Source organism: Ranitomeya variabilis, chromosome 1 (genome assembly GCF_051348905.1).
Source record: "Ranitomeya variabilis isolate aRanVar5 chromosome 1, aRanVar5.hap1, whole genome shotgun sequence".
NCBI lineage: Eukaryota > Metazoa > Chordata > Amphibia > Anura > Dendrobatidae > Ranitomeya > Ranitomeya variabilis.
In genome coordinates, this window is record NC_135232.1 from 449,727,968 (window position 1) to 449,752,974 (window position 25,007).

At 42.2% G+C, this 25,007-nt stretch overlaps 1 protein-coding gene and 1 non-coding gene across 4 annotated transcripts in view; both read right to left on the reverse strand.

Annotated features, from left to right (window-relative positions):
- Window positions 1-1,679: 1,679 nt before the first annotated feature.
- On the reverse strand, window positions 1,680-1,751 carry TRNAP-UGG (transfer RNA proline (anticodon UGG)). The gene has a single exon. It is a non-coding gene; the product is annotated as a tRNA-Pro (tRNA).
- Window positions 1,752-14,709: 12,958 nt separating this feature from the next.
- CNTLN (centlein) overlaps window positions 14,710-25,007 on the reverse strand; it is a 578,743-nt gene continuing 568,445 nt past the window's right edge. For 2 of the 3 annotated variants that reach the window (XM_077249945.1, XM_077249954.1), the window contains one exon: window positions 14,798-15,198. In XM_077249945.1, coding sequence (XP_077106060.1) covers window positions 15,094-15,198 — 105 coding nt within the window. In that variant the 3' untranslated portion in view covers window positions 14,798-15,093. Of the gene's footprint in view, window positions 15,199-25,007 lie in introns of all 3 variants that reach the window. The other variant, XM_077249936.1, reaches the window with a different exon arrangement.

Below are 25,007 nucleotides of genomic sequence, written 5' to 3' on the forward strand. Positions count from 1 at the left end.
ATTCTGTCAGATAATACTCAGTTTCTTCCTGAAAATGATTGCAAACACAAATTCTTTGGTATTATTATCTTCATTTAATGTGTCTTAAATGAAAAAACACAAAATAGAATGAAGCAAAAAGCAAAACATTGATCATTTCACACAAAACTCCAAAAATGGGCCAGACAAAAGTATTGGCACCCTCAGCCTAATACTTGGTTGCACAACCTTTAGCCAAAATAACTGCGACCAACCGCTTCCGGTAACCATCAATGAGTTTCTTACAATGCTCTGCTGGAATTTTAGACCATTCTTCTTTGGCAAACTGCTCCAGGACCATGATATTTGAAGGGTGTCTTCTCCAACATGCCATTTTTAGATCTCTCCACAGGTGTTCTATGATATTCAGGTCTGGACTCATTGCTGGCCACCGTAGAAGTCTCCAGTGCTTTCTCTCAAACCATTTTCTAGTGTTTTTTGAAGTGTGTTTTGGGTCATTGTCCTGCTGGAAGACCCATGACCTCTGAGGGAGAAACAACTTTCTCACACTGGGCCCTACATTATGCTGCAAAATTTGTTGGTAGTCTTCAGACTTCATAATGCCATGCACATGGTCAAGCAGTCCAGTGCCAGAGGCAGCAAAGCAACCCCAAAACATCAGGGAACCTCCGCCATGTTTGACTGTAGGGACCCTGTTTTTTTTTCTTTGAATGCCTCTTTTTTTCTCCTGTAAACTCAATGTTGATGCCTTTGCCCAAAAAGCTCTACTTTTGTCTCATCTAACCAGAGAACATTCTTCCAAAACATTTTAGGCTTTTTCAGGTAAGTTTTGGCAAACTCCAGCCTGGCTTTTTTATGTCTCGGGGTAAGAAGTGGGGTCTTCCTGGGTCTCCTACCATACAGTCACTTTTCATTCAGACGCCGACGGATAGTACGGGTTGACACTGTTGTACCCTCGGACTGCAGGGCAGCTTGAACTTGTTTGGATGTTAGTCGAGGTTCTTTATCCAACATCCGTACATTCTTGCGTTGAAATCTCTTGTCAATTTTTCTTTTCCGTCCACATCTAGGGAGGTTAGCCACAGTGCCATGGGTTTTAAACTTCTTGATGACACTGCGCACGGTAGACACAGGAACATTCAGGTCTTTGGAGATGGACTTGTAGCCTTGAGATTGCTCATGCTTCCTCACATTTGGTTTCTCAAGTCCTCAGACAGTTCTTTGGTCTTCTTTCTTTTCTCCATGCTCAATGTGGTACACACAAGGACACAGGACAGAGGTTGAGTCAACTTTAATCCATGTCAACTGGCTGCAAGTGTGATTTACTTATTGCCAACACCTGTTAGGTGCCACAGGTAAGTTACAGGTGCTGTTAATTACGCAAATTAGAGAAGCATCACATGATTTTTCGAACAGTGCCAATACTTTTGTCCACCCTCTTTTTTATGTTTGGTGTGGAATTATATCCAATTTGGCTTTAGGAAAATTATTTTTGTGTTTTTTCATTTAAGACAAATTAAATGAAGATAATAATACCAAAGAATTTGTGTTTGCAATCATTTTCAGGAAGAAACTGAGAATTATCTGACAGAATTGCAGGGGTGTGAATACTTTTGGCCATGACTGTAGTAACATAGTTATTAAGGTTGAAGGAAGACTTCAAGTCCATCTAGTTCAACCCATAAGATTTCCACAAGCATGGGCTCGTCCAGGATTTGAACCCGGGACCTCTCGCACCCAAAGCGAGAATCATACCCCTAGACCAACGAGCCAGCGATAATAGTTACCAATAATTATAAAGCACCATGTATGAAAGGGAACATTCATGTCTTTCTGATAGTAGAGAATGTCAGACACCAAAACGCTGTTTATGTTATTGGAACAATCATTCTTGACACTCAAGACTTTTTTTTTTACAATAAATGTATTCTGAAGTTCCTGACTGTAATGTTCTTTCAGTATATTTTTATGTTTATATTCTGTCATTGCTCCATTGCAGCTGCTGCAACAGGTACAAAACAACATTCTCCGCTGAGTATGATAGAATGACATTGGAAAATCCATTGGTAGAGCAAAGTAGATTTTATCATTCTCTAAATGTTGACTTAGTGACAACCCACAGGTAGACACATTTATTTTCTGACTGTGTTTGTCAAACATGTATAATAAAACCTATTTGTCCCTCTGCTTACTTTCGTCAAAGCCTTAATCCGGTCGGGCATGCAATCTAGGAGTTCTGCTATCTTGACCAGTGGAATGTTGGTCCATTCGGTAGGCAAACAATCAGAAGTTCTCTACACCAAGCATGTTTTTGTAAATGTCATTTTACTTCATGATCAAGCATAGTCTAGACACATTTTATGTGATTCAGGTCTGGTGACTGACTTGAATATTAAAGGGGTTGTCCAGGACTTTTTCATTGATGGCCTATACTTAGCAGAGGTCGTCAATATCTGATCGGTGGGGGTACAACGCCAAACAGCTGTACCCAGTGGCAGCAATGCGTTGGTTGCAGAGTTGCACAGAATAGCTCCATCAGCTGTAACGTGGCCATGGCCGGTACTGCACATGCATCTACTATTGCTTCAAATCAGGGTGGATCTGCAGTACCCGACCGTGGCCACGTTACAATTGATGGTACTGTACAGCACCACAATTGAGCATTTTCAACTGTTGGCACTAGGAACAACTGGTTGGCGGAGCTTCCAGGTGCTTGACCCTCACCACGCAGATATTAATGACATAATCTGAGGACAGACCATCAATGTAAAAGTCCCAGACCACCCCTTTCAGACTTTTTAGCTGTGTGGCATAGAACTTCATCTTCTGTGAACAGAGCCGGTGTTTTGTTAAGCAGCACACCTAGGAATTATGGGTCTTCTTCCAATACCCGTAGGTGGGCTGTGGAACCAAACATCTGCTCTGTTCACAAAACCACAAGAAGGTCAAGTTATTATTAGTTACATGTTAAATGGGTGAACAATGATTGCCCCTTTGCATCTTCTCAGAGCCAATTTCAGTTGGGTCTGAATCATGTAGAATCTTGGAGAGCCCCTTGAGGGACTAATTCACATAACCGTATAACAGGCATATTACTGTGTGCCAACAAGAAGGTGAAACATCGTCACCATTTTATGACTTGAAATAAATGTGCCCTGCCAAAGTGACTTGTGTATGTCCCAAGAAATGATACACTGAAAAGTAACTAAAGTAAAAACCTTTCCCCACAGATTGTTTATATTGTTGTAAATATCTTTCTAGTAGAATTTCATCAGTCAGAAAAAATCAGATAAAGAAAAAAGTTTGAGTGTTATAGATTTGCAATTGGGAGAATTACTTTTACTATCTGGGTTATTTCTGCCATCTAGTGGTGATGTACATTTTTACAGTATACTTATTTATCAGTACCTTTCTTATACAGAAGAGAGCGAATGTTGTAGATTTTTACGTATTCCCCACTGGTGGTGAATGACTACCTTAGATAAAGGAGTTCAGTGTCAGCAATTCTGAAATCATTTTTACAGAATTGGCTTTTTAGGATACTTACTTTATTGGACACCAACATGCCAAACAGATTTTAACCCCTTTACCACCCAAGGTGGTTTGCACGTTAGTTACCAGGCCAATCTTTACAATTCTGACCAGTGTCACTTTATGAGGTAATAACTCACTAGATTATTTGCTAACTAGATTAGCAAATATGTTAAGAAAACGATCGCCAAACATAAATTTGACACAATTATGGTACATTCGGATTTGTGATTGGTAACACGAGAAATTCGGTAACATTCAGTAAAAGATGGAATAAAAGCTGGCACATAGAATACATAGATGTATAGATGTCAGTGACACACATATATACACAGCTTAAAAAAATAAAGGGAACACTAAAATCCCACATCCTAGATAACACTGAATGAAATATTCCAGTTGTAAATCTTTATTCATCACATAGTGGAATGTGTTGAGAACAATAAAACCTAAAAATTATCAACGTAAATCACAACTAATATCCCACGGAGGTCTGGAGTTAGAATGATGCTCAAAATCAAAGTGGAAAATAAAGTTACAGGCTGATCCAACTTCAGTGGAAATGCCTCAAGACAAGGAAATGATGATCTGTTTAGTGATGAGCGAGTGTACTCGTTGCTCGGGTGGTCTCCGAGTATTTATGACTGCTCGAAGATTTAGTTTTCATCGTGGCAGCTGAATGATTTACAGCTACTGGCCAGCTTGATTACATGTGGGGATTCCCTAGCAATCAGGCAAGTCCCACGTGTACTCAACCTGGCTAGTAGCTGTAAATCATTCAGCTGCCGCGATGAAAACTAAACCTCCAAGCAGTTACAAATACTCAGAGACCCCCGACCATGCTTGGGAAAACCCGAGCAACGAGTACACTCGCTCATCACTAGTTCTGTTGTGTGTGTGTGTGTGGCCTCCACGTGCCTGTATGACCTCCCTACAATGCTCGGGCATGCTCCTGATGAGGCGGCGGATAGTCTCCTGAGGGATCTCCTCCCAGACCTGGACTAAAGCATCCACCAACTCCTGGACAGTCTGTGGTGCAATGTGACGTTGGTGGTTGGTGCGAGACATGATGTCCCAGATGTGTTCAATCGGATTCAGGTCTGGGGAATGGGCAGGCCAGTCCATAGCTTCAATGACTTCATCTTGCAGGAACTGCTGACACACTCCATACACATGAGGTCTGGTACTGTCCTGGATTAGGAGGAACCCAGGGCCAACCGCACCAGCATATGGTCTCACAAGGGGTCTGAGGATCTCATCTTGGTACCTAATGGCAGTCAGGCTACCTCTGGCGAGCATATGGTGGGCTGTGCGGCCCTCCAAAGAAATGCCACCCCCCACCATTACTGACCCACTGCCAAACCAGTCATACAGAAGGATGTTGCAGGCAGCAGATCGCTCCCCACGGCGTCTCCAGACTCTGGCACGTCTGTCACATGTGCTCAGTGTGAACCTGCTTTCATCTGTGAAGAGCACAGGGCGCCAGTGGCAAATTTGCCAATCCTGGTGTTCTGTGGCAAATGCCAAGCGTCCTGCACGATGTTGGGTTGTGAGTAGTGTTGAGCGATACCGTCCGATACTTGAAAGTATCGGAAAGTATCGGCCGATACCGGCAAAATATCGGATCCAATCCGATACCGATACCCGATACCAATACAAGTCAATGGGACTCATGTATCGGACGGTATTCCTGATGGTTCCCAGGGTCTGAAGGAGAGGAAACTCTCCTTCAGGCCCTGGGAACCATATAAATGTGTAAAAGAAAGAATTAAAATAAAAAATATCGCTATACTCACCTCTCCGACGCAGCCGGGACTTCAGCGAGGGAACCGGCAGCGTTGTTTGTTTAAAATTTGCGCTATTACTTGGTTACGTGAATTCCCGGCTTGTGATTGGTCAGGTCGGCCATGTTGCCGGGACGCGGACCAATCACAGCAAGCCGTGACGAAATTACGTCACGGCTTGCTGTGATTGGTCCGCGTCCCGGCAATATGGCCGCCCTGACCAATCACAAGCCGTGACGTCACGGGAGGCTGGACACGCGCTCATTTTAAAATGGGCGCGTGTCCAGCCTCCCGTGACGTCACGGCTTGTGATTGGTTGCGCCGCGGTCAACCAATCACAAGCCGGGAGGCTGGACGCGCTCATTTTAAAATGGGCGCGTGTCCAGCCTCCCGTGACGTCACGGCTTGTGATTGGTTGCGCCGCGGTCAACCAATCACAAGCCGGGAGGCTGGACGCGCTCATTTTAAAATGGGCACGTGTCCAGCCTCCCGTGACGTCACGGCTTGTGATTGGTTGCGCCGCGGTCAACCAATCACAAGCCGGGAGGCTGGACGCGCTCATTTTAAAATGGGCGCGTGTCCAGCCTCCCGTGACGTCACGGCTTGTGATTGGTCAGGGCGGCCATATTGCCGGGACGCGGACCAATCACAGCAAGCCGTGACGTAATTTCGTCACGGCTTGCTGTGATTGGTCCGCGTCCCGGCAACGTGGCCGACCTGACCAATCACAAGCCGGGAATTCACGTAACCAAGTAATAGCGCGAATTTTAAACAAACAACGCTGCCGGTTCCCTCGCTGAAGTCCCGGCTGCGTCGGACAGGTGAGTATAGCGATATTTTTTATTTTAATTCTCTCTTTTACACATTTTAACATTAATGTTGTTGCGATACCCGATACCACAAGAGTATCGGAATCCCGGTATCGGAATTCCGATACAGCAAGTATCGGCCGATACCCGATACTTGCAGCATCGGAATGCTCAACACTAGTTGTGAGCACAACCCCCATCTGTGGACATGGGACAATCAGACATCCTCATAGAGGCGGTTTCTAACCATTTGTGCAGACACATGCACATTTGTGATAAATTAGAACAGAGCCACATATATGTCCACATCTGGACAGACCAAACTCCCATATAATATTTAAACATGCGGAAAAAGGAGTCAAACAGCTGTCACTTATATTATAGTAAAAAGGTAAATGTTTATTTAAATAACAACAGATTATTAAACTATCAAAACTGGTTTAACAGATCGTAAAACCTAAGTCTAACATGGATACGGGTAACAAAATTACCCCATACATAACCAAAAAATAGTACAGCTCAAGGATGCAGATTCATAAGTATATTACAGGCACTAGTGATGATCTAAATAAGTAGTAGGACACTCTCTGCCGTATAAGGAACCTGTTCACAGTAAATATAAACACAAAGTCCATGACTGCACCTTACCCATATAAGCCGTGGTGTATGTGTGGAGAGCGCCACACATACACCACGGCTTATATGGGTAAGGTGCAGTCATGGACTTTGTGTTTATATTTACTGTGAACAGGTTCCTTATACGGCAGAGAGTGTCCTACTACTTATTTAGATCATCACTAGTGCCTGTAATATACTTATGAATCTGCATCCTTGAGCTGTACTATTTTTTGGTTATGTATGGGGTAATTTTGTTACCCGTATCCATGTTAGACTTAGGTTTTACGATCTGTTAAACCAGTTTTGATAGTTTAATAATCTGTTGTTATTTAAATAAACATTCACCTTTTTACTATAATATAAGTGACAGCTGTTTGACTCCTTTTTCCGCATGTTTAAACATGCACATTTGTGGCCTACTGGAGGTCATTTTGCAAGGGTCTGGCAGTGCTCCTCCTGTTCCTCCTTGCACAAAGGCTGAGGTAGTGGTGCTGCTGGCCTACGGCCCCCTCCACGTCTCTTGGTGTACTGGCCTGTCTCCTGGTTGCACCTCCAGCCTCTGGATACTACGCTGACAGACACAGCAAACCTTCTTGCCACAACTCGCATTGATGTGCCATCCTGAATGTGCTGCACTACCTGAGCCACTTGTGTGGGTTGTAGAGTCTGTGTCACGCTACCACGAGTGTGAAAGTATAATCAACATTCAAAAGTGACTACCATCAGCCAGAAAGCATTGGTACTGAGATGTGGTCTGTGGTACCCACCTGCAGAACAAAAACTTTATTGCGTGTGTCTTGATAATTGCCAATAATTTCCATCTGTTGTCAATTCCATTTGCACAACAGCATGTGAAATTGATTGTCAAACAATGTTGCTTCCAGTTTGATTTACCTGGAGCTATATTCTGTTTAAGTGTTCCCTTTATTTATTTGAGCAGTGTGTATGTGTTTGTATTATATATATATATATATATATATATATACAGCAATTCATGTGCCGCGTACAGTATATAATCACAGCATGACAGGTCAGAATAGATAGATGAATACACATGGAATAAATAGATATGTAGATGTCAGTGACATTCACATACAGTTGTGCTCAAAAGTTTACATACTCCAGCAGAATTTTTACTTTCTTGGCCTTTTTCAGAGAATATGAATGATAACAGCAAAAACTTTTTCTCCACTCATGGTTAGTGGTTGGGTGAAGCCATTTATTGTCAAACTACTGTGTTTTCTCTTTTTAAATCATGACAACCCAAAACACACAAATGACCCTGATCAAAAGTTCACATACCCTGGTGATTTTGGCCTGATAACATGCACAGAATTTGACACAAATGGGTTTGAATGGCTACTAAAGGTAACATCCTCACCTGTGACCTGTGACAACTGCCAGGAAAATCGTTCGGGATGCAAAGTAAAACCCACAAATACTGTAACATTAACTGAAATACTGGATTCTCTGAAAACTAGTGGTGTGGACGTTTCAAGATGCACAATAAGGAGGCGCTTGAAGAAAAATGGGCTGCATGGTCTGGTTGAGTTGCCAGAAGAAAGCCATTATTGCGCGAATGCATGGATGCCAATGGATAGGTCTTTCGGCTGGACTTGGGACAGAACTCAATGTATGTCATGTGGTGTACGAATGAGAGTTGGAAAGTGAAGAACAATAGAGTATGGCTTGTGAACTATTATGTTAACAGCAGAAATAGCTCTGACACATGAAGGAGCACCTCTTGCTACTGGGTCCAGCTGTGCTGAATAGTATGCAATAGTGGTTTGATAGGAACCATTGGTTTGGGTCAAAACTGCTAATTCAACATCTTTGGGACATGGCACAATAAAGATTAAAAGGAATCTCATAATTGGGTATACCCAGTGCTGGTGTGGACATGATGTCATGTTTACGGGTGTAAAAGTTATCAAGAGCGACTTGGACAAATGAAAGGGTAACTTAATTGAATCTTAGAGAGGCTGCATATGTGAAGCAGCATTGGGGATCCATTCTTTACAATAGGAGACTAGGCTCAGAAATGTACAGGGATGATTGACAGATGTAGGGACAGAAATGGTTGGTATGGCCAGAATGTGATCAGTAGTGAGGTGCCTGGTAGGTCCATGCAGACAGTGACCCAAGAAAACAGCTGTTTGGTTTACAAAATTAAAGTTTATCCTTGGAGGCCCTACATCAATTTTGTTCTACAAACTGCAGAAGACTTATGGAAGCAGTCCTATAGCTCTCAATATCTGGTGCACAAATCCAAAATATACTGCTACAGCACAACTGAGGACTGTCTGGTGATCAAGCTCTGAAGGACTGACTACAGTGCTGTTGAGTATTGTGCCAGTGAATTCTTTGCACCTTGTGGTAACACTGTCCAAGCATATTGTGTTCCCAGAAGCGTAAAAGCAAAAAAGTATTGACAATCTGGATGCAATGCTTCAGAGGAAAAAAGCATCAGCAAGGTCAATGACTCGCGTGTCTGCTGGAATTTGTGCCAAAATGGTGTGGAGTTTTGGTACGATATGAGTGATTGGCTCCATAGCTTTGTCCATGTCTCTCAAATCATGGACCATCATATAAGTGAAATGCAGGCCTGGGATGGTCATTTTCTTGACTAGATACAGGGGAACGTCCTTGGACCAAAGTTCCAGTCTGAAGTAACTTGGTGATATAGACCCTTATGGCATCCCCGTGTTGGGAAAAGGGGATACTGAGGAAGGCGTGGTGGTCTGACTCCATCCTTCAGTTCAAATCTGGCGGGGGTCACTGGAAAACTGCTAATATCTGCTTTTCCCTTAGCCCATAGACTGTCTGGTACTTCTTTCTGTTAGTTCCTCTTCATTATATGGTATAGAATCTAAGTCAGGGTAAGCAATCATAGCTTGTACCACACCACTTAATTTTGGATCTTGGAACACTTCAATCCCTAATGACCCATCGGGTCTGAAATTAAGGGAGGATTTCAAAGCTTTTCAAATGTCTGCTCCTATGAGGTTTTTGGGAGAAGTGTGTTTGACTAAAAACCCGGTTAGAAGCTTGTGTTAGGGTGAGATGTGCAATGTCATTGGTTTAGTCAAATAAGTCTTTTCCCTCTACCCCCACCACATTGAAATATTTGTCAGAAATGTCCAGTGATCAACATTTGTTGCATGCACCATAGATTTGGCTGCTCCAGTGTCAATTAATAAATTTAGTGGTTTACCATCCTGCAGGGCAAAAGTTACCATAGGCATTGGTCCTGGGTTGTCAGGGACCATTAAGGGGTGCATGCATAATGAATTGCCAACTTCCTATAGCTGCTGCTGAGCAACATCTGTGTCTGCGGGCAGCTTCAGGTGTGAGGGTAGTTTACAGTTTATTTTTGATGTGGCCAGGTTTCCCACAATTGAAGCAGATTATTGGCTTATGCTTGTTCCCATCCATTGCAGCCTGGAAATGATTTCCTATCATCTGTCGACCGCCATTTCTGCCTATGACATTTTGGGTGGATTCTACTCCCTTTGCAACCTTTAGACTCATCCCCCTCCATTCTGGTCAGGACGCTATAATGTCTATCCTGATGCTTTCCTTGAGTCCATCTACAAATACTGAAGTCAGTATCTTCGTCTATAGGGTTGTAAAGTGAAAATCCCATGTCAGACCAAATCATCTGCAGTCTAGCAAAATATTATTTAACTGTTTTATCCTTCTCTTGTGAAATGTCAGTCAAAGTCATGGATTTTTTTCATCTGTCCTTCTTTCGCCCACTTCTCTTATTAGTTCACAAAATTCTTCGCCACGATCTATGGTCAGATTCTACCTGATGTAGTCTTATGTCTGGGAGTTTACAGTTATATAATTTAAAATGATATGTCCCATCACGTCTCTTGGCTTCTCTTTAGTCAAAGCTTCTAAATCCCTCCAGGTATAGTCATAGGTCAAATGTTGTTGGGCTCCTTCAGGGTCTGGGAGCTGTTTTAGCATGTCCAGCTAGTCCTCTGGGCTCCATGGATGGTATTCAGTCACTCTAACCTCTTGTTTCACCCCATACTGGTTTGAGTATCTCATAAGAGGTCTAGGTCTCTCCCTTCACCTCTCCTTCATGTGTCGGCCGTCCTGTCGGATTTAGGGTAATCACTTTTGCAGCAGTGTGGGGTGGAAATGTCTAGTCCATGATGTGAGGAATCTGTTTTTATGACATGGGCCTTAGTGTACAGCGGGTACATGTGGGCAGTAATGTCCAATATTTGTCAGTCGGCTATACACCTTTTGCCGTCTTATGTCAGTGAGCACGACAGGCAGAGCAAGTGTCTCTGCAGTGTGGGAGCTGTCCACAGTTCCAACTGAGGAGTAGGGCTGGCAACAAGACTACCTGGAGTGGTAGTCAGTCAGCTGAATTGTTTGTGGGTCTTACACATAACACTTATTGACCTTCCAAACTTCTTTGTAACCATTCCACTTCACATCCTTTGAAACTTTCAGCCAACTCTGGGCGGTGCCTTCCAAGTCGTGATCTTTCAACTAACCACCATTATTCTGTATAAAACTTTCCCATTTAAGATAATATGGAACATCACTCAAAGGCATTCCTGCCCTTCTCAAAACATTCCCACTTTTCTCCACTGCACCCTTTCATTCTCTTCTCTCAGCTATCTGATATGTAGTTCCAACAATTTTACTCTCATCACCATCTTCCTTCTGCAGATTGCTTCAGATATTGCTCTGTTCTTTACTTATGCACAAATTCCTCTACCGAAAATTGCAAGGTACACTTACTCCTGAATTTCAAAGCTAGGCAAACAGTTGCAGGGCTATGGCCCCCTCATTTTCCTTTCCAGTGCTACCTAGGATTTTAGTCTGTCTAAATCATACATCAAAGTCCCCATCAAAGTCAGGGAGGCGGCATACGATATACCAGTACATCAAGTCGGTAAGGGGTTAAAATATTTGGATGATATTTTTGTTGCATTTGGTACTTGACCCCTTCCTGTTATATTTTGCTCATGTATCTTATGGCAACAGGGAGTGGGGAGAAGCTCTGTGGACCTCCCTACTCAACAAGTCTCCCGTGTGGTTTGGTCACCAACAGAATTTCAAGTATGTTTTGAAAACATACAGGGCTGAAATCATACAACCATTGTCTGATTCATGCTGCCCATGAGATATCATGACACAAAAAAAGTGTAACTTGATACTTGACTTGACATTGGTCAATGGATTGTGAAATGTTACATTATCATATAAAATACTGATGACAAAAAAAAAAAAACAATGCGTATGCATGAGATTTCTGAAATCTCATAGGCTTTGCTGGTACTGAAAAACACAGCTGAAAATTAGCATAAAAAAGCAGCAAAAAGCCCAGTGTGAACTTTGTCTAAAGTGGCTTTTGATCAAATTTTTTTACCCATGTGGAGCCTGAATAAAAATGCATGTTAACATCACAATGGAGTACTTAAGTGCAGAATCCCTGTGTTTCTGCACAAAAAAAAAACAACCAAAAAATGCATTAAAAAGAGGGAAAAACATCCACAATAATTAGAGGTGATTGGTATTGCGTATTTTGGTGCAAACAGCTGCAGAAAAAAAATAAAACCAACAAAAAAACAGCAGAAAATGAACAGCATTTAGGCAACATGACCTTGGAATCACTTGGGTATATAAGAAACATTTCTAAGTTCATAGACTGAAAAAAAGACAGGTCCATCAAGTTCATTCTTTCTCCATGGCTAGATTATGTATAAGCTATAATGCCAATTGTGAGAAAAGCATCTAGCCAATACAGTACGCATTTTATCCCCTTCACCTTGAAGCCTGTTTTCACCTTCATGACCAGGCTAATGTTTTCAATTCTAACCAGTATCACTTTATGAGGTCATAACTCTGGAACGCTTCAACAGATTCTAGTGATTGAGATTTTTTTCTCGTGACGTATTGTAATTGTATTTCTCATTGCATCATTTTTTGCCTCGTTTTTTATTGATTGTTGTAACAGTGTTCACGGAAGGAGTTAAGTATTGGGACAGTTTTATAGGTTGGGTCATACCGGATGCGGTGATACCAAATATGTGTACTTTTATTATTTGTTTTTACATAAATACATTTATTTATTGGATTCATATTTTTTTTTTTTTACTTTTTAATAACTTTTTTTACATTGTCCCAGGATGGGATCTCAACTTTCCCTGCCCTGATCGCTGATCTGCTTTTGCATTGCAGAGCATTAGGTCAGCGTCTCACACAGGGAGGAGGCATCTCAGCTCATGCTCTGAACAGGAGCTTACAGGCCACCGTCCCTGGGTGATCCCGCGATCATCTTTCAGCTCAGGGTCACTATCACACAATGTGATCGCAATCGTGTGGTGCTGATGGGGGTAGAGATGGAGCGATGCTACTCGATGTTGTTGTCACTATTGACAGCGGCATCAGAGGAGGTAAACGCCCGTGATCGGTGCTAGCACGGATCATGAGCGTTGCTGCAGGGTGTCTGCTCTCGTATAGAGCTGACACCGCATTTGATTGTATTGGTGTATATACACATGACAAGAAGGAGTTAAAGCACATGGTTAGGGCTCATTCAGATGAGGGTATTATATAGATGAGTGCTCTCAGAGTAAAAATCAGATAAACTAACCAATGTATTTGAGTTGGACTGTTTATATGACAGTTTATGTCTCACATGGACTGAGTGTTCGTGTGAATAAAATCACAACACACACTAGTTTCTTCCAAGTGTCATATGAGTTTCACCAATATACAAGTCTATAGGAGTGACAAGGCAATTGGATCCCATACGGAACATCTATGTAGCATCCCATTTTTATGGACACGTTTCCATTGTTAAACTAGGAAACATAATTTGATCATTTACATTGTAAAATGTGAATGAATAAGCACAGATACCACATGGACAATAAAAAACAGACATATGCATAACAATATGGATGAAAATCGAACGAGTTTTCTGGATGAAACCAACAATTTTTCATATAGATGTCTGCCCTCGGCCTTAGTCTGTTCATTAGAGAAGGACATATTATGGAATACAAAAGTGATTTGGTAAGCGGTCATGTCCCATAATGCTTTTAACCTACAGATAAGTGGTTAGCCTGTAGGTTAGTAGAGTTTTGAAACGTGCGGCTGTCACACTGCAAATCCGGCTGCCAAGAGGAAATGATCTTTGCTCCTGTCGGCAACCTCCGGCTTTCAGTCATGGAGGTGGGACGGCACAGCTACAGTCACCGCTCAGTACATAGTGAGAGGCAGCTGTAACCGCGCCCTGATGCCGACTGGCTGTCAGGCATTGGCAGAGCATGTTAGCAACAGCCGCTCACTATGTACAGAGCGGTAACTGAAGCCTCGCTGGCCACACATCTATAACTGAAAGCCGGAGGCTGCCAAGAGGAATAAACATAATTTCCTACCTGGAGCTGGCCTTGCAGTAACGTGGCCGCACAGCTTTAGAACACTATTAACCTGAAGATTATCCCAGCATATGCAGCCGATGAATAGCGTCTTGGGACATGACCGGTTGTCTTTAAATAATTTTCATACTTATATGGAGTGGGCATCAGATCTCTGGGACCTCTACTGATCAAGTAATGAAGCGGTGATGCTTGTTGAGCACAGTGGTTCTTCAATGTTTTCTGTACTGGCAGCTGGTCCTTGTACTAAGTATCTCTATGTATGAATATTCCAATGTATCTGGATCAACATTGAAGGAACCGGATACATTGTTTTTATTGTGTTTGACCTCCAAAGCCCTGCTATTCAGATCTGGTTTTCCGATTTAATCACAGCTTTTATTTCTGTGATTGTAGATCGTATTGGAGAAAATGTGATGCAGGTCAGATAACGATACAATCCTATGGCTAATAATACACTTGCTATCACCCAACATTGTCATCAGGATGGCAGAAATAATAATTACATGTAATTCCAGCCTAATACAGATTTAGTAGCAATTTGCCCGTCCGTCTGGAATAAGTAAAGACAAGCAACCAGCTTTCATTTAATCTGCTGCTAGAAAGCAAAGGGTTCACACATTGTTCTCTACTGTACTCTACTGACGTGAACTAAAAGAAAAACAGTCAAAAAACAATTTATTTTTTTGTTGCACATCAAGATTTAAAAAAATGGAAAAATAAAATGGAAAAATAAAAACTAATATAAATAGCTTATAAAACAGACATTTAAAGTATGTGAAAGATGGAATTTACAGAAACATGTTAAATATATGGGACTTTATGGCGCATCCGCTGTTTGAATCACAGGTGTCCAGGACAGGGATGGCATAAATAATGGGGGTATCACATCAGTACAGTGCTCTCTTATTCTGGCCTGAATGTTCTTGTGCATCCATCACTTCATGTTATCAATGTTCACCTGGATTCCTTAACTTTTAACGCCGTATATTCTTCTATCAGTCTGTTTTTCTCACTAAGTTTAGTTCTGACAGAGTCCATTAGGAAAGAGGCAAAGGGAACCTGTAACAGTAAAAATAAGAAACGTGATTAGTCTGCCTGTGCTTCAGCTCAAACACAGCCAAAAAGTAACATTGTCTTATTTTTCTTTTATAAATCTATTCTACACACATTGTCTTATTATTTTTCTTTTATAAATCTATTCTACACATGGAAATAAGAAACTTTGTAATCTATCTTATTAGAGAAATCTGCTTCTTTCTCCTCCAGGACTGATCATTCATTCTCAAAATTCTCAATTCACGGGTAAAATCTGCATTCAGTGACTTCAAAGTTTCCCACTACTGAGATAGGATATAACAGCTGGTGCTCATAAAGTTCTATGGATAATGTAACTTTGGTTTTGGGAGAATTTGCAGCAAAATATCTGCCTGCCTCTAGTTCCCCCTCATCCTACCCCCTTCATAGAAATTTAAAACACCAACTATCATCTTCTTTCTCCATAATGGAAAAATATGTCTTGCTGACAGATTTTAAAGATTTAACCATAAATTGAGAGTTAAACAATCTAGGAGAAAGAACCAGATTTCTCTGATAAGATATATTACAAAGTTGCTTATTTTCATGTGTACAATTGATTTATTAAATAAAAATTAAAATGATAATTACTCTTTAACTTTAATTAGTCTTAAATCTCTGATTGTTCTTGAAACAAATCTACATATTTTCCTCTCATCCCTTCTGCGCCTATCACTCTATTTACAGCAAATAATATTGTGCTGTATTTTAAAAATTATCTTAAAGAAGCATGCCCATCAAAGTTTTTATCCTCTTAATACATTGCAGTCATCATATTATATACGCTGTGTGCTTACAATTGCTCCTTTTGCCTTTCTACCAATTACACCCAGCTATTTCTTCTCTTTTCCATTAGGTCTATGACATCATATGATTAAAACCAGACTAGCTGTATCCTTCTAAGCTCTGTGTAGAAACAGGAAGTCTCTTTTTTCTGTCATCACTGCAAAAGTCCTTGGCAGGGGGAGGAGGGAGCAGCAGGGTCAGAAGTTGAAGGAGAATTACCGTATATACTCGAGTATAAGCCGACCCGAGTATAAGCCGACCCCCCTAATTTTGCCACAAAAAACTGGGAAAACTTATTGACTTGAGTATAAGCCTAGGGTAGGAAATGCAGCAGCTACCGGTGAATTTCAAAAATAAAAATAGATGCTCCATACCGTTCATTATTGCCCCATAGATGCTCCATATAAAGCTGAGCCATATATAATGCTCTGCACCATTCATTATGGCCCCATAGATGCTCCATATAAAGCTGTGCCATATATAATGCTCCGCACCATTGATTATTGCCCCATAGATGCTCCTTATAAAGCTGTGCCATATATAATGCTCTGCACCGTTCAGTATGGTCCCATAGACGCTCCATAGAAAGCTGTGCCATCCATATATAATGCTCTGCACCATTCATTATGACCCCATAGATGCTCCATAGAAAGCTGTGCCATATATAATTCTCCGCACCATTGATTATTGCCCCATAGATGCTCCATAGAAAGCTGTGCCATATATAATGCTCTGCACCGTTCATTATGGCCCTATAGATGCTCCATATAAAGCTGTGCCATATATAATGCTCTGCACCGTTCATTATGGCCCCATAGATGCTCCATATAAAGCTGTGCCATATATAATGCTCTGCACCGTTCATTATGGCCCCATAGATGCTCCATATAAAGCTGTGCCATATATAATGCTCTGCACCGTTCATTATGGCCCCATAGATACTCCATAGAAAGCTGTGCCATATATAATGCTCTGCACCATTCATTATGGCCCCATAGATGCTCCATAGAAAGCTGTGCCATATATAATGCTCTGCACCGTTCATTATTGCCCCATAGATACTCCATATAAAGCTGTGCAATATATAACGCTGCTGCTGCAATAAAAAAAAAAAAAATCACATACTCACCTCTCTTCGCTCAGGATGTCGGCGCTTTCAATATTTACCTGCTCCTCGTGCGGCTCCGTCTCCAGCACTGACGCTCAGCAGAGGGCGTGCACTGACTACGTCACCGCGCCCTCTGACCTGAGCGTCACAGCCAGAGGACGCTGATGACTGAGCCGCACCGGAACGAGGAGCGGTAAATATTCCGCAGCGCTCCCCTACCCGTATACTTACCTGCTCCTGGCGCGGTCCCTGCTTCTTCCACCGCTGCATCTTCTTCCTGTATTGAGCGGTCACCGCTACCGCTCATTGCAGTCATGAATATGCGGCTCCACCTCTATGGGAGCGGTACCATGTGACCGCTCAGTACAGGAAGAAGATGCAGCGATGGAAGAAGCAGGGACTGCAGGGACCGTGCCGGGAGTAGGTGAGTATAACTAGACAGCCCCCGCTCCCCCTCCCCTGCCGACCCCCGGGTATGACTCGAGTATAAGCCGAGAGGGGGACTTTCAGCCCAAAAAAATGGGCTGAAAATCTCGGCTTATACTCGAGTATATACGGTAGTTAGAAGAATTAGTTGGGTAAAAAGACAAAATGAGCAATTGTAAGTACACAGTGCTATATAATATGATGACTGCAATATATTAAGAGGATAAAACCTTTGATGGGAGGTGGAGTGCTTCTTTAAAAAAAAAAGTTCAGGAGTATAATCAATGAGGACAAATACACTTAATGAAGAAGTCATGGTTAAAGGGAACTTGTCAGCAGGATTGTGCTCAGTAGCTTACAGACAGCGTCAGGTCGGCGCCGTTATACCGATTAACACGATATCTTGGTAGATGAAATCCATCTCGTGGTTGTGGTTTAATCTTTATTTTCAGTTTTGAGTTTTTATTTATTACATATTTATTTTACTCACTTATATAGCACGATTAATTCCACAGCGATTTACTGACATTATCGGCACTGTAATCATTGGGGCTCACAATCTAGATTCCCTATCAGTATGTCTTTGGAGTGTGGGAGGAAATTGGAGAATCTGGAGGAAACCCGGGCAAACATGGGGAGAACACACATACTCCTTGCAGATGTTGTCCTTGGTGGGATTTGAATCCAAGACCCTAGCACTAACCACTGAGCCACCGTGCTGCCCATAGTTAATGATATTCTTGTGATTTGGGCGGCCTGTGGGGGGTATTCATGTGGTGTTCTGCTTACATATCCATTTGTATCCGTGACCCGTGGAAGCGCTGCTGTTGGTGCGAAACGGCCATCGTCGATCCCTGCTCACCTTCTCCTTTTTCACACTACCTCGTGCCGTGAAGAAAATGGTGATGTTTTATATGTCTTAATAAAGGACTTAGACCACACTAAGGTTGGTGAGTGCTGCTGCATTTTTTCTATTTTTTCACTTGTTGCATTACTGTTTTCCATACGAGCACCTCCACCTGGATGTCAGGCTCTCCTCTCACACCACTCACGGACTGTGGTCAGCTCCAGGTGACGTGGCTGTGTGGTTCAGCTTTTTTCTTTATTTATGCTATATCCATTTGTATGGCTTCTGACAGGTCACTGATCCCTCAGTGACCTCCTACTTTACATACTGAACATTATATGTATGGAAAAAAAATCCCCTTCTGCAGGCAGGCGGCACTTGCGCTGCACCATGATTGCATCCATTTTGTGCAATTATTCTTTTTGATGGAATCCAAACATTCTTAAAAACAAAAATAAAATCAGCTTGAAAATGGTGCTGGTTGCGCCTGTGCAGTAGCATCTAGCAGCAATCCGATAGCTGCTACTGCGCAGGAGCCATCTTGCTATAGAAGAAAAAATTGCCTCTTCCAAGATTGTGCTAGCGCAGTAGCATCTATCAGATCGCCGATAAATGCTACTGCACAGGTGCGGCCAACACCATCTTAGTGGGGACAATATTTTTTTCTCCAGCAAGATGGCACTGCCTGCGCCTTAGTATCTATCGGATTACAGATAGCTGCTACTGCACAGGTGCGACTGGCATCATTTTCAAACTGATTTTTTTTATGAATACCATCAAAGAAAAGAATTACATACACATTATAGATGCGATTATGCTGCAGCACAGGTGCCATTGCCTGCCTGCAAAAGGGGATTTTCTTTTTTCCAAGATATACAGGGTGGGCCATTTATGTGGATACACCTAAATAAAATGGGAATGGTTGGTGATTATCAACTTCCTGTTTGTGGCACATTAGTATATGGGAGGGGGAAAACTTTTGAAGATGGGTGCTGACCATGGCAGCCAATCTGAAGTCGGCCATTTTGGATCCAACTTTATTTTTCCCAATGGGAAGAGGGTCATGTGACACATCAAACTTACTGAGAATTTCACAAGAAAACCAATGGTGTGCTTGGTTTTAACGTAATTTTATCCTTTCATGAGTTATTTACAAGTTTATGACCATTTATAAAATGTGTTTGAAGTGCTGCCCATTTGATTGTCAATGCAACCCACTTCTCCCACTCTTGACACACTGATAGCAACACCACAGAAGAAATGCTAGCCCAGACTTCCAGTATCTACTGTTTCAGATGCTGCACATGTCGTATCGTCACAGCATAGACAATTGCCTTCAGATGACCTCAAAGATAAAAGTCTAAGGGGGTCAGATCGGGAGACCTTGGTGGCCATTCAACAGGCCCACGACGACCAATCCACTTTCCAATAAACTGTTCATGTAGGAATGCTTGGACGTGACACCCATAATGCCAGTATATTCGCTCATCACTAATTATAACATTAAAAAAAGCACACACACAAAGTGTTTGGTAATAGGCACGTTTAAAAATAGTTATTTAGCTCAGTAGACTTTTGTGCAACCTCCAATAATGTTCACACCATTGCCCCTGGTCCTGTAGCAACGTGAAATCAAGATCCTGTAACATTACAGCATTAGATCACAAAAGCTGAACACCCTATCACAAAAAAGAATCAAATTAATTGATGTGAACAGTCATTAATTTTTATAATGATAATGACACAATCAATAATGAACTAAAATGTCAAATTATGGTCTTTTTAATGCATAAAGATTAATGGGACAGTCCAGTGGATACTAATACTAAGGAGACAAAAATCTGCAAAGAATATATGATCCTTATATATTATTTCTAAACACTCTTTTTCGGTGATTACTTTGTATCTTCGTTCATACTGCACTCACACACACAAATGATACACCATTTGAAAGGTAAACTTGCCCCCTTCAGCAAGAAAATAGCCAAACAAACCACACATCCACAATGTGATCACAAAATACAGTTTAAACATTAATTTTCATAAACCTGCAGTAAGGGAAAATGACCTGCAGGTGACACCACACTACCCCATAGCACACTACCACAAAGCTGCTTACAGACATCACAAACAAATCCTAACATTTGTCTTGGGGGATTTCCAGCTTGCCAAACTCCTTGCCAGCCGATTTCAGGCACATTGCAGGATTGCACGCTTCACTGTAAGTGAGTCACATATGCAAACACATTTGTAAACATGCACTGCTTTTTCGGTGATTACTTTGCCCCACACACACAAATAATACACCATTTGAAAGGTAAACTTGCCCCCTTCAGCAAGAAAAGACACAAACAAACCACACATTCACAATTTGATCAATAATTATAGTTTAAACATTCATTTTCAGAAACTTGCAGAAAAAAACAATAACCTGCAGGTGGCACCACGACCTCACGTTGCTCCCTTTATGCTCCACCGACACACACAAATGATACACCATTTCAAAGGTCAAATTACCTGCAGGTGGCATTTGCCTTGGGGGTCTTTCCAGCTTGCTGAAGTGCTTGCCCAGCCAATTGCAAGCAAATTTGGGGATTGCACACTTCACTGCAGGTGAGTCACATATGCAAACACATTTGTAAACATGCACTGCTTTTTCAGTGATTACTTCGCCCCACACACACAAATAACACATCATTTGAAAGGTAAACTTGACCCAATCAGCAAGAAAGACACACACAAACCACACATTTACGATTTGATCAATAAATATAGTTTAACCCCTTCCTGACCTCCGCTGTACTATTACTGCGGAGGTCGGGTCCCCTGCTTTGATGTGGGCTCCAGCTCTGAACCCACCTCAAAGCCGGGACATGTCAGCTGTTTTGAACAGCTGACATGGGCCCACAATAGCGGCAGGTGAAATCGTGATTCACCCGCCGCTATTAACCAGTTAAATGCCGCTGTCAAACGCTGACAGCAGCATTTAACCAGGGATTATGGCCGCGCATCGCCAACCCCCGTCACATGATTGGGGGTCAGCGATGCGTCAGGATGGTAACCATAGAGGTCCTTGATACCTCTATGGTTACTGATGCCGGCCTGCGGTGAGCGCCACCCTGTGGTCGGCGCTCATAGCAAGCCTGCAATTCAGCTACATAGCAGCGATCTGATGATCGCTGCTATGTAGCTGAGCCGATCCAGTGGTGCCAGCTTCTAGCCTCCCATGGAAGCTATTGAAGCATGGCAAAAGTAAAACAAAAAGCTTTAAAAAATATGAAAAAAATAAAAAAATATAAAAGTTTAAATCACCCCCCTTTCGCCCCATTCAAAATAAAACAATTAAAAAAAAAATCAAACCTACACATATTTGGTATCGCCGCATTCAGAATCGCCCGATCTATCAATAAAAAAAAGGATTAACCTGATCGCTAAACGGCGTATCGAGAAAAAAATTAGAAACATCAGAATTAAGTTGTTTTGGTCGCCGCGACATTGCATTAAAATGTAATAACGGGCGATCAAAAGAACGTATCTGCACAAAAGTGGTATCGTTAAAAACGCCAGCTGGGCACACAAAAAAATAAGCCCTCACCTGACCCCAAATCAAGAAAAATGGAGACGCTACCGGTAACGGAAAATTGAGCAATTTTTTCTTTTTTTTTAGCAAAGTTTGGAATTTTTTTTTACTACTTAGATAAAACGTAGCCTAGACATGTTTGATGTCTATGAACTTGTAATGACCTGGAGAATCATAATGACAGGTCAGTTTTAGCATTTAGTGAACCTAGCAAAAAAGCCAAACAAAAAACAAGTGTGGGATTGCGCTTTTTTTGCAATTTCACCGCACTTGGAATTTTTTTTCCCGTTTTCTAATACACGACATGGTAAAACTAATGATGTCGTTGAAAAGTGCAACTTGTCCCGCAAAAAACAAGCCCTCACATGGCCATATTGACGGAAAAATAAAAAAAGTTATGGCTCTGGGAAGGAGAGGAGTGAAAAACGAGAACGCAAAAACGGAAAAGAGCAAGGTCGTGAAGGGGTTAAACATTCATTTTCAGAAACCTTCAGAAAAAAACAATAACCTGCAGGTGGCACCACAACCTCAAGACATTTTTTTAGCCTCTACTTATCAAACCAATTTATTGTATTACCAATCTACATATATAAATACCTCTCTGTGTTCATCATCTCATTAAATACATTAACATTTGACCAGCTTGATTTTCCTGAAATTGCCTGCGCCCCGACAACCAATGTGCGAAAATTTTGCAGGGGCCAACTAGTATAATTTAATCTAATATATAAAGCTGAATGTGTGTGTGTATGTATGTGTGTGTGTGTGTATGTCCAGGATTGGCATCTGCACCGTCGCAGCTACAGCCACAAAATTTTGCACAGTCACACGTCTGGACCCCGAGAGCGTCATAGGCTATGTTGTGAGGCGAAATTTTAACCCCGCGCGTTCCAATACACCAAACAATTTTGCCCCTATCTACATAATGGGGAAACAGTGAACGGAAAAGTGTTGGAGGCAAATTGACAGCCAGGAGGAGATGGCATACAGGTATATACTATATACAGGGGAGATGATATACAGCTATGTATTATATACAGGAGGAGATGACATACAGGTATATACTATATACAGGGGAGATGACATACACGTATAGACTATATACAGGAGGAGATGACATACAGCTATATATTATATACAGGAGATGACATACAGGTATATACTATATACAGGGGAGATGACATACAGGTATATACTATACTAGACTGTGGCTCAATTCTAATGCATCGGGTATTCTAGAATATGCATGTCCCCGTAGTATATGGACAATGATGATTCCAGAATTCACAGCAGACTGTGCCCTTCGCTGATTGGTCGAGGCAACCTTTATGACATCATCGTCGCCATGGCAACCATTATGACATCTACGTCGATACTGTGCCAGTCGCTGATTGGTCGAGGCTAATTCGCGGCAGACTGTGCCCGTCGCTGATTGGTCGAGGCAACCTTTATGACATCATCGTCGCCATGCTGTGCCCGTCGCTGATTGGTCGAGGCCGTAATATATAAAGCTGAATGTGTGTGTGTATGTATGTGTGTGTGTGTATGTCCAGGATTGGCATCTGCACCGTCGCAGCTACAGCCACAAAATTTTGCTCAGTCACACGTCTGGACCCCGAGAGCGTCATAGGCTATGTTGTGAGGCGAAATTTTAACCCCACGAGTTCCAATATACCAAACAATTTTGCCCCTATCTACATAATGGGGAAACAGTGAATGGAAAAGTGTTGGAGGCAAATTGACAGCCAGGAGGAGATGGCATACAGGTATATACTATATACAGGGGAGATGATATACAGCTATGTATTATATACAGGAGGAGATGACATACAGGTATATACTATATACAGGGGAGATGACATACACGTATATACTATATACAGGAGGAGATGACATACAGCTATATATTATATACAGGAGGAGATGACATACAGGTATCTATATATATAATTGTCTAAGGGTTTTTCTGTCTGTCTGTCCTGGAAATCCCGCGTCTCTGATTGGTCGAGGCTGGCAGGCCTCGACCAATCAGCGACGGGCACAGCATGGCGACGATGATGTCATAAAGGTTGCCTCGACCAATCAGCGACGGGCACAGTCTGCCGCGAATTCGCCTCGACCAATCAGCGACTGGCACAGTATCGACGTAGATGTCATAATGGTTGCCATGGCGACGATGATGTCATAAAGGTTGCCTCGACCAATCAGCGACGGGCACAGTCTGCTGCGAATTCTGGAATCATCATTGTCCATATACTACGGGGACATGCATATTCTAGAATACCCGATGCATTAGAATCGGGCCATAGTCTAGTATAGACAGATACAGGGGAGATGACTTACAGGTATATCTAATATATAAAGCTGAATGTGTGTGTGTATGTCCGGGATTGGCACCTGCACCGTCGCAGCTACAGCCACACGTCTGGACCCCGAGAGCGTCATAGGCTATGTTGTGAGGCACAATTTTAACCCCGCGCGTTCCAATTCACCAAACAATTTTGCCCCTATCTACATAATGGGGGAAAATGTGAAAGGAAAAGTGTTGGAGGCAAATTGACAGCTGCCAGATGTGAACAAGGGGGACTTAAAGAATGAGAGCGATGGCGCCAAAGAGTATATACAGTACAGTTGCTAAGGTGGGACCCCGACATGGGATTCTCACCACACATGGGGATATGAACACACACACAAAATGCGCCACACACTACCACGTGCTTGAACACATATCACCCTCAGCACACAATTCACCACACATGCACCAACCTCGCCACATAAAAGTCGAAACACAAAAGTCGCCACTCAAAACTCGCCATGCGCAAAATTCGCCACATGCAAAACTCACCACATGCAAAACTAGGCTCACGCAAAACTCGCCACACGTGCAAAACTCACCTCATGGAAAACTCGCCACACGCAAAACTTGCACACGCAGAAAAATTGCCACATGCACAAAAGTTGCAACACATGCAAAAGTTGCCTCACACAAAACTTGCATATACTCAAAACGCACCACACATAAAACTCGACGCGCAAAACACACTAAC